The sequence below is a fragment of the Anneissia japonica genome, unplaced genomic scaffold (genome assembly GCF_011630105.1).
Source record: "Anneissia japonica isolate Jap-2015-1 unplaced genomic scaffold, ASM1163010v1 scaffold288039_len1115542_cov189, whole genome shotgun sequence".
NCBI lineage: Eukaryota > Metazoa > Echinodermata > Crinoidea > Comatulida > Comatulidae > Anneissia > Anneissia japonica.
The window spans coordinates 768,805-779,480 of NW_022726160.1; the positions used below are offsets into that span (position 1 = coordinate 768,805).

A 10,676-nucleotide genomic window follows, 5' to 3' on the forward strand; every position below is an offset into this window, starting at 1 on the left:
ACGCTGAGGAAGAGCACCGGACTGGCCTGCAACAAGGACGGATCTATGATTTTACGGGTGGGGGCGCTACCAGAGTTTCAGGTGATGGTTTGTTCCCGAATGTTGCGATTAAGTTTTAATTTAGGCCTACTAGGCTATTATTTCAGGGTTTTCTTTTATTTCTATGCTCTTGATAATATAGAAGATGAATTTCATTTATTCATCTATTTTCCCTATTTTTATGATTTTAGAAAACCTTTTATTCATTATATTATTACCACTACCCCAATGTTATAATGAAACCTGAAAGGATATCCTGTATATAATAAATATATTTAAATAGATTGATGTTTTATTCTGCTGATAATAGAATACATGATATTATTTGTCAGTAATTTGAAAGTTTTTTTATTGTAAACAATTTTTTGATACAGTGCTTGTATATTTATCAATAATGAATTATAAAAAGTATAAATTTGCTGATCAAAACACAGTTTTTGCGATTGTTGAATCTTTAAAATTGCTGTCTGTTTCGGCTACCCTAGAAAATAAATAAGTGATTGAACATTCGGACATCACAACATTCGCAATATCTATGTTATGGTTCGGGATTGTACGAGAACTGATTTGCCTTGGTCAACCCCTCCCCCCACCACCCCAACCAGCCCCTGGTATTCAGAGTATGAGTATAAATTTGTATAGCTTGTTGATCATGAATCGCGCAGAGCATCTCAAAATACCCTATTATAAGCACCATGGCTTCAGAGACAGAGAAGTTGAACGCTACTAGAGTTTTTCAGTGAAGTCACTCCAGGCACTAGACTTGCCACAAGTCTCTTATTTTTTATTATTTTTCTCATTCTGGACAGCGCCACCAACGAGAAAGTTAATTTAGAGACTAAGTGCAATAAAGAGTAAAAACCTAAAATTAGGGCCTGGAACCCAGGCTATCCAGGCACGTGGAATTAGCAGTTACGAAAACGATAACGAATATGGTTATGTCATCACCTTTTTAGTCAACCTTTCCCCTACAGTAGCTTATCTGTCAGATTAGGCAATTCATGTTGTTTGAATCAAGGATATCATACTGTATTGAGCTCGTACAGCATATTGTCAATAATGTTTTAGGCATGAATGACGACAATGATAATGACGTATTCGTTATCGTTTTCGTAAGGTTGCAAAATCTCCCTGAGATTGATTATTGGTCTGACCAACGAGAATTCCACTGTTTGCGCCGACACTGGTGTTCCCCCATTTCCGAAATTTCGATTTTTTTTTTAAAGTATGTCCTCACAGGGCCGCACTATTCTTACCGAGTTTACTCATGAAGTGGTGCACAACTACCCGGTTTGACAAGATAAGATAGGATTAACTTTATTGTCCAATATAAAAAATGTAAATTTGTTTCCTCTTTGGCAATATAAGACATATAAACACATAAAAGTGAATAAAAACACGTGAAAGTACAAGATGACACGTGAATTACAATGGTGTGCCTGAACGCAAAAATCCATTTGTCCTGTTGCAGTTCCAGCGCTGAAGTTGTTTGCGTTTCAAAATTGCAGTGTGTTTTAAGTGATTCCGTGCACGTGCGTTTTAAAGGCCTTTTTTGCTGGATTCACCACACCGCACAACCGGCTGAAATCAAAACAGATGAATCGCCGCTCCATGAAGCGATTAAAATTATTGAAGCGCATGTGGTTACGGACACGCAACACAACCGCACTAAAACCGGTTTTCAACTAGGCGAATTTATTCGCGAGAATCGAAAGCGTATAAATTCGTCTAGTGGAAAACCAGCTTAATGGAATAACTCTCGTTTAAAACAGTTATATTGAAATAAATGGGACCTCACCGCAAGCGGAGCCTCAATCGCAACCGTACAAATGGTTCCTAGCTTAATTCTTTAACACTGACAAAATCACGCAATTTGTATATTATTTTGTGTGAAAAATATAGTGTATTTATTGCAAAATGGTAGAAAATTATATTGATGTTCTAAGATTTTTTTTATTGTCCATAAAGCCGGTTTTCCACTAGGCAAATTTATTCGCGCGAATAGAAGGCGTCGGCTCGGTTCCTGAGCTCTGATTGGTTGCGCACATTTTTTGCTTCGCAAAAAGTAGAGAGAGTTTGAACTACCAATTTCGCTGAAGCGAAAACGCCGATAGAAATATGAATGCGCATGCACGACGCTTTCGATTCGCGCGAATAAATTCGCCTAGTAGAAAATCGGTTTAAGCCTGGGTAACTGCTTTGAGACTTCGTCCTCTGCTACCCAACTCCAACTCTCCTACAGTACTCCGATGAGAGATATCAGCCACCCACCAAGTCACCTCAGCTCCACTATGGGTATTCTACCGATTTATGTTAAAAAAGACATTGTTGCGTGCTGTAACTGTGGTGGTGGACCATTCTTATAATTCGACCCTATTTCTACCCCTTCTGTTATACTCATAGGCCTACACCATAAAATACACCATAAAAGTCCTTAGGATTTTACCCACCAAAAGCATAGAAAGAACAAGACCCATTGCAATAACATATGATAACTTGATATAGGGTAGGCTCAGAGAAGCAATAAGGCTTAACAATGCTTGATCTTAGAAGTTAGAATTATGCTTTTTTGAGTGAATAAACTTGTTTGTGCCGAAATGATAGAAAAAGTAATTGTTCTTCCGCATGAATTTAGATGCTTATGTTTTGGTGTCACTTACTGTTAAATAATTTAACTAATTAATATGCATATATCTTTAACTCATTAATATTCATTCATAAATCCAGCTACAACGGCGTAGAGTGTACAATTAACGTATGCATATTCATTGTTACCAGTCAGTAACAAAGAATAGTTATTTACCGAGAAGAAAGGTATTGGCCAAGGAAAATAAGAGAATCTATGGAAATTCGGACCAGGCACCCCACTCTCAATCGTGACCGTGGATACGAGCTACCGGCAGTACTGGAGGAGGTGTTGTCACATGATCATTCAAATTCTATTGCATGCTTGGATGACCATGCGATTATGTGATCTGTGTAAATACATCAGTTGCCCTGAAGAAGTTGCTGAGGTAGTAACAAAAGCTTGGAAGTAAGATATAAATTTTATTTAAAATATTTCCAATTACAAAAAATTATCCACTTGATACAAAGAATATCCCATTTTGCATTAACCGCATGTTTGCAAACACACACAGTATACTGGAAATGATGAGATCTCAGTAAAACTATTAAAACAGGTGACTGAAACAATTATAGTATATTCCTTCACTAACTACAGTATCTAGTTAATTCACCACTCACAACAGGATTTTCCCAGATAATTGGAAAAAGCAAAGACATGTCTCATGTTTAAAGGTGGAGATCAAACAAACCCATCTAACTATAGGACAATTTAAGTACTTTCTATCCTCGCCAAGATAATAGAAAGAGCTGTTTTTGATCAGGTGTACCCCCACTTCAAAAAGTTGATAATACAGTAATAAAGAGCTGTTTTTGATCAGGTGTACCCTCACTTCAACAAGTTGATATATAAAAACCAACCAGAATTCTCAACGTTAAATTAAATTAACATTAAATTATTATTATAATATAAGCACATTAAATTATTCTCATACATTTGTTTTTAATCTGCTTGAATACATTAATCAAACATATTGATTAGTGTATTAAAATACTGCAGATATCATCTTTGGAGCTATTAAGGAGCATTTCAATATAATTTTAATAGTTGAATATTTTAACATTGTTTTTTCCATTGTTTGCTACAGCTACTCTTCTTGGTCTTTCGGAGATTACTGTGATTCCTAGTGGGATATATAATCCATCATATTCACAATCTATTCGTTTTATGAAGACACCATTTTTATCAAATAATTGTAATTTATCATTACTTGATACTAATATATTCTCATCCATATCCATGGTTACACAATGAGGTCCCCAAACTTTGCCATCTCCTTTACCACTATCTACGAGTATTCTCATAAACTTACCACTTGCATCAAACATTTGTATTCTGCGATTTCCAAAGTCAGCAACAATCACATGACCCTCCATAGTTAAAGTGACAGATTGTGGTATCTTCATTTGGCCTAATTCACCTCCTTCTGAACCTACCTTACCCAGCAGCCTGCCATCATCAACATTGAATTTATACACACAGTGATAATTACGATCTGCTACATATAAGGCTCTAGTTTCCTTGTGTAATGTCAAACCTATTGGAAATTTCAAAATGCCTTTACCAAATGAGCGAATTTCCTGAAATTTATCATCACACATTACAACACATTTTGATAAGAAATCACTATATATCATGTGACCATCATTCATTTGATACATTCTATTCACTTCCACATCTTTTGGCATCTGTATCCTAGCAACAAATGAACCTGATTGGTTGAACTTCAATATATCTTTACTGTAGCTTGATACTAATATACATCCATCTCTATCTAACACTAAATCTGACACATTCTCTGTTTTATTATGTTCTTTGTAATCTAATATGTTACCAATAGTATGAACAAGTCCCAATGGTTCCACCTTGACTTTCACTGGAGATCCTTTGATGTGTGCAGCTCCAGCAGTTATCTTCATTTGCCAATCACCTTCCACATTGCATGTACCTGTTATTTTGTACTCTCCATTTCCATCATATTCTACCTTAGTTGGCGATACTCTATATGAGTATATTAGTGTTGCAGCTAATCTGCATGCATCACTCTCTTGTAAACTTGATACTTTTACTACAAATGTTTGTCCTTTTGTGACAGTAATTTCTTTATCATTATCAGCAACCTTGTACATCATGCTATCAGCAGTTGTTATTTTAAAAGTGCAATCTGTATTCATCAACTCATCAAAGTGTGCACACGGAGTATTTGGTGTAATTTGTATTTTTTGAAATAATTTATCAAAATCAGTTGCTAGGACCATGTCTTTGACAGCATTGATAACTGTCTTATGGAATCCAAGTGCATCTCGTTCTTCTGGTTTGTTCTTCATTGAATTCACTGTAGCCATTGTATTATTCATTTCAGTTCTCTTAGAATCAATATCTTTAAATTTACTATCAATGGCATCTTCTCTTTCTGTACGTATCTTTTCCAGATCCAAAATTAATTCTTTGCTTTTATCTTTATTTTCTTGAGTTTCAATGGCTTTCCTACTTAGCTTTAGTTGAGATTTAAATAATAATTTACTTTTAACCATGAATTCTAGTTTTACTGTTAATTCATTTTCAGTTTCCTGTGCTAATTTGACAACTTCATTGGCATCTCTGTTAAACTCTTCTATAGCAGTTAACATTGGAATCACTTCATGTAGATTTTGATGACATTGAATGATGTATCTACATTGCTCACATGCAGATCTGTTGCAAGTAGAGCAGTAATATTCTAGTGGGGTGTTGCAGTGAACTTGGCAATTGGTTGGTTGGCCATCTTGTCCCTTTATGTCTAGTGTATAAAGTGAATGATCCTTAGTTAAAGGTACTGCTTTGTGTTGTTTGATACAGTTGCCTCCACAAAGATACAGTTGACATGTTGAGCAGTGGTATGCTGGTTGGTTGTCACAGACACATTTAATTGGTTTTTGATCCTCAGTTTTCATGACATACTCTAATAGTTTACTAATCATTGTATTGGAAGCTAGATTTTTTAAATCTCCTTTTGTTATATCGTGTTCTTGTCCACATGTGGGGCATTTCATCTTTCCATGAGTTTCCACCCATTTCTGGATACACTGTAGACAATAGGTGTGCATGCAATTCAGTGTCTTTGGTTGTTGAAACCTGCTGAGACAGATGGCACACTCAAGATCTTTTTTATCCATAAACTGTAAGGCTTTTGATACAGACATCTGTAAAAACAATATAGATTTTTATTTCTTATTTCGTTTAAACCATATTAAATGAGGGTGACCTGTTCATTTCACCATTACTGGTGAGCTGATATTAGGGGCCTCAAGATAGATATTGGTACTGTATATGCATTTAATTAATAATAATGTGTACATATGAATGCTTATTTAGAATGTAATTATATCAATCTCTTACCTTGATTTTAACTATCGGAAATGAAGTTCCTGTTGTTACCTTATCAGTTAAATGTGGGCATTTTCTAATAACTTTATTTACCGGATGAAATGTTGATTAAATTTTGTATCAACAGGTTAAAGTCCAAAAGTAATTGGCACGAGAAACAACTCTACAATGAAAAACATACGTAAGTATTTTATTCATCACATTTGCAGTCAAGTTAAAACTGAATTGCATTGACATTTACTATAAGAGGTACAATAAAAGTACACAGAACAATCAAGTAGCAGTTAAAAACAAACAATAAAAAACACACAAAATAAAAAAAGAAAACACCAATTAGATAACAATTTTTTCTAAATCAATTAAATGCATGAATAAAATGTAACACAAAAAGGAAATTAAAGACTGCAATAACAAATTATTTTATCAAAATGGGAAAAAAAAATTATAGGTGATAAGATTATGTACAAACAATATAAAAAAATATGGCCAACATACTTACAAAAAAAAAATTTAGTGTGAAAACTCATTTCTGACATATACTGGTATAGTTCAGAAATCAATAATGTGATTTCCTTTACTTATTCACAGTGTTGGCACCAGAGAGTTGCAGACAAGGGGTCTGACATATCCGCTGGAGGGGGTCCAAAACAAGGGCCCAACAAAGCCTCGGTCTACGAATAAAAAACCCCTAGTAAGGTTCAGGGCAAATGGAAAAATTTATTAGATTATCACTCCCGCTGCGTCAAAAATTCGGGAAATATTGATGTGGGAATAAAAAAAAAATTTTTTGCCGCATCAATTAATATTTCAACAGCATAAAAATAACAATGCAATTTTGTGACTTCAAATACATTTTCTTTAAAAAACTATAAAATTAAACCAGTTTTTATACAATATTTACTATTACAGACAAAATATAAACAGTCCCTCCCTCATCATAAAAACAAAAGCGAAATAATCATTGTTCCGATTAAAAAAAAAAGCGCCTTCCCTCATCATTTTTTTTTTTTAAAGAGTGATAATCTAATAATTGTTTCTATGTGCCCTTACAGGGAGAGTTTTTAATGTCCAACGTGTGCTTTTAGACCACAATATTACAGTTTAGTTGGCAATCAAAATAATATTATTCGATAGGCAAATTATAATTTTTTTTTAAATTTAAAAAAAAAAAAAATTTTTACGCCGTCTGCTGATTGTCAATGGCAGGGTGAGTGGATTTTCATAGTAGTAGGCCTAGTGCAGTCGGTGCAGTGTGTGTTCCACTTTACATTTGAAAAATGATTTGGTTTTCTTAAATGAAGTACTGTAAATATATATTTTGTTGAATTGAATTGTACACCATATTTTGTGGAATGAATTTCTAATGCAGTAACCATAGAAAGTGTACAGCTAGCTCATGGAAAGCCTAGCCTGTGTTGTGAGTTGTTCAAAAAGGGCCAGACACAGACATGGAGGAAGTACCATGTGGAGGAAATACGACGATGTAGCTATGTGACGTGGCCTTTCCTAAAGATGACCTTGATTTTAGATAGCACATATTTTTCTATCAGTGATAAAAAAAATGTATCAATGCATAAGATGCCTAAACAACTGAACTTCAAATAGAAATCGAATGTTTAAATACTAGTAGCACACTAAACTCACTTAAATCTGGGAGTTGATCTTAGTTCAATTACTGCAAATATGGCGCACTATTGCCGATTGGGAATTCCCCTATCTATAATGCTCATTGACAAGTTTCTAAAAAAAAATCACTGTCAAACCAACTTAATAATTTTACTATAATTATAGATATTCGACTATTATTTCTGAATGTTTTCTTTATTTCATGACTGTTTTATAGTGGTTTTAAGATATTGAGTTTAACATTGAAGTTTATATACTATCTTTATCACATTTCATATATTTGTGTTAGGCTCGACCTGTCCAAAATATCAAATTTTATATGAATATAACAGACTTGCCCATATTTCAATAATATTAATATTGACATGTCCATATAAGGACACATCACACAAACTTGTCACATAAAATTTTATATTGTGTTTTTTTTTGTCACCTTGAAATTAAATGTTAAAGTGAATGATAATAAAATATAATTAATCAACATCTGAATTTGATAATAAATTATGTGGTCCCTGTTTGGGACTCCATTCACTGAAGATTCGCTCCTCCCCATACACAGAGAATTATGCGTACATGCCTGGTTGAGTTATCATTGATTCACATATTTTTTTCACTGAATATTGTGGTAAAAACTTAACTCTAAAATTTAAAAATATTATGTAGGCCTTACAAACTGGGTCTGTTTATATTCATGTATTAAACTGTTCTCGGTCATCCTCCTCACCCCTACTCCGGATCGTAACCAAAATTTATAATAATCATTTCTTAATTAGACTATGACGAACTATTATGGAAAGTTTCATTTATATTCATTGATAGATTTATTGAGATATTTTAGGTCTGCTAGGATAACTAAATTGTATCGTCACCAAAACATATAATTTCTTCCTTGTCACCTGGATAAACTTTCCCGAAAGTTTCATTGAGACAGTTGATCGATACGTTTTTAAAATATCCAGTGTGGTGTTTTTGCCTAACTCCCTTTAATTGGTCTTCACTGCATCGTCGACAGCGCACTCCAGACTGTAACATTTTACGCGGCACATCTTTTGTATATGGTCTATTCATAGAGAAAATAGTGTTCTATTTTCTCTGGTCTGTGTTTGGACATAGTTTGGAAAAGATTCAAGCATTTAAAGTGATTATAAATGTGTCGGTCATGAAAAAAAAAAAAAAAAAAAAAAACAGAACAAAATCAATGAATTTTCCTGCCACTGCTAGAAAAAGGCAATAATGATACTGCTAATGATGACGGATATGATGAAGATGATGATGATGAAGCATTTTGCATACCACACTCATTTTGGGTTTGTACACTCTTGTATTCATAATCACGTCACAGAGGGCTGACCCAAGTCATGTTTGAGTCAATCCTGTGTTTAATAATGATAATAATATTATTAATAATAATAATTTAAACGACAACGACAACGAGCACGACGAGGACGATGACAACAACAACAACAATAATAATAATTTATTTATTTTGAGATCGCTTCAAACACCGGCACACCACAGTGATGGTGTAGGTCTACACATATAAAGAATACAATCACATCAATCAATGAAATAATACCAATCAAAAGGGCATAGGCCTAGGCCTAGTACAATGTGGAGAAAAAGGGAACATAACAAAACAAAAAAGGTACATGGCTTGTTACCTGGGTGAGAATACAAACTACTATATCTGGTTTCAACATTATCCCATAGTGGCGGCGCCAGAGTGTGAAATCTGGAGGTGCAAGACGGTGAGGGGAAAGGTAAAATTTTAGGGCGCCGTATACTGGGGTGGCCGGAGGTGGGCGTGATTCGGCGTCGTTCAAAATATCCCGAATATGGTCCAGAGGGCGAAGCCCCGAAAAATATGACAATTTAGGGGTTCCAGAGGCTTATTTAATAGATTTTATAGGTGGATTGCCTACTAATATGTAGAAAATGTATATAATTTTTTCTCCGCAATGGTTTTCTTCTTTTTTGGGGGTGGGGGCGGGAAGTTACCATAAGAGGGATGTATACTCCACAAAACATAAAGGACAGGCTGGGCAGATCCGCCACTGCCCACAACCTTCTTGAGATGCCTCAGTGTTTAGATCCCTAAACACTTTTAACGTCCCTCTAATATGAGAACAGATTATCTTTCCTTCCTCTAATTCCATCTCATCTCATATTGATTTTCAAGTGTTTGGTATAATTGACCTTGATGTTTCTTCCTTTATTTCTCCTATTTGCCGTCACAAAATGATCTTCTCTTCGGCTCCTTTTGCTCACACTGTTTCTTCAATCTTCACTCTTCCCTAAGGCTGTAAACTCTGGTTTATTCTTCCTTCCGACATAACGGATCTTAATTGTTCTTTCAAAAACTTGAATCTGAACTTCCTCAACATTATGTTCACGCCTACATTTACTTTCAATTTCTGATATCGTAAATATTTTGTTAAAGATATTTTTGATAATTTATTGCATTTAAATTATTTATGTTTATTTATTATTTATTATATTTTTGTTAAAAGAGAGTCTTCAACAGTGATTCAGTTCTAGGCATTTGTATATTTTTAATGTTCATTCCTTGTCTTTGTATAATCATGGAGGAAATATATTATAATATATATATGAAATAAATATATTATATTTCCTCCATGGTATAATATACTGTTGCCGAAACTGAATAAACAAAATATAATCAAACCAAATAACTACAAATTGGGCATAAAATAAAATTCGGGATACATGGCAACCCAAAGAGTAACTGGTTCTTCTCTGTAGACACGTATGTCGTGCTCTGACATGACAGGGTGATATCTATGGAACGCCGTTACTGCCTTTGGTGCCTCTTTTCCGTTCGGCGCATTTGTTATTCGGCCCTTTTAACATTACGTTCGGTGCTTTCACATTACGTTCGGTGCTTTTTACATTACGTTCGGTGCTTTTTACATTACGTTCGGTGCTTTTTACATTACGTTCGGTACTTTTTACATTACGTTCGGAGCTTTGAACATTACGTTCGTTGCTTTTACACTGT

The 10,676-nt window shown here is 34.4% G+C and overlaps 1 protein-coding gene across 2 annotated transcripts; it reads right to left on the reverse strand.

The window, feature by feature from the left end:
• Positions 1-3,008: 3,008 nt before the first annotated feature.
• Positions 3,009-7,753, reverse strand: LOC117113031 (tripartite motif-containing protein 2-like). Of its 2 annotated transcripts, XM_033256253.1 has the most exons (4): positions 7,676-7,725; positions 6,531-6,702; positions 6,044-6,194; positions 3,009-5,847 (listed from the first exon to the last, which is right to left on the reverse strand). In XM_033256253.1, exon 4 carries the CDS (start codon positions 5,845-5,847, stop codon positions 3,706-3,708), a length of 2,142 nt encoding a protein of 713 aa, XP_033112144.1. In that variant the 5' UTR covers positions 6,044-6,194; positions 6,531-6,702; positions 7,676-7,725; the 3' UTR covers positions 3,009-3,705. The 2 variants fall into 2 exon arrangements, with proteins under 2 accessions (XP_033112144.1, XP_033112143.1); XM_033256252.1 differs by lacking the exon at positions 6,531-6,702 and having other exon boundaries at positions 7,676-7,753.
• Between the last annotated feature and the right edge of the window lie 2,923 nt (positions 7,754-10,676).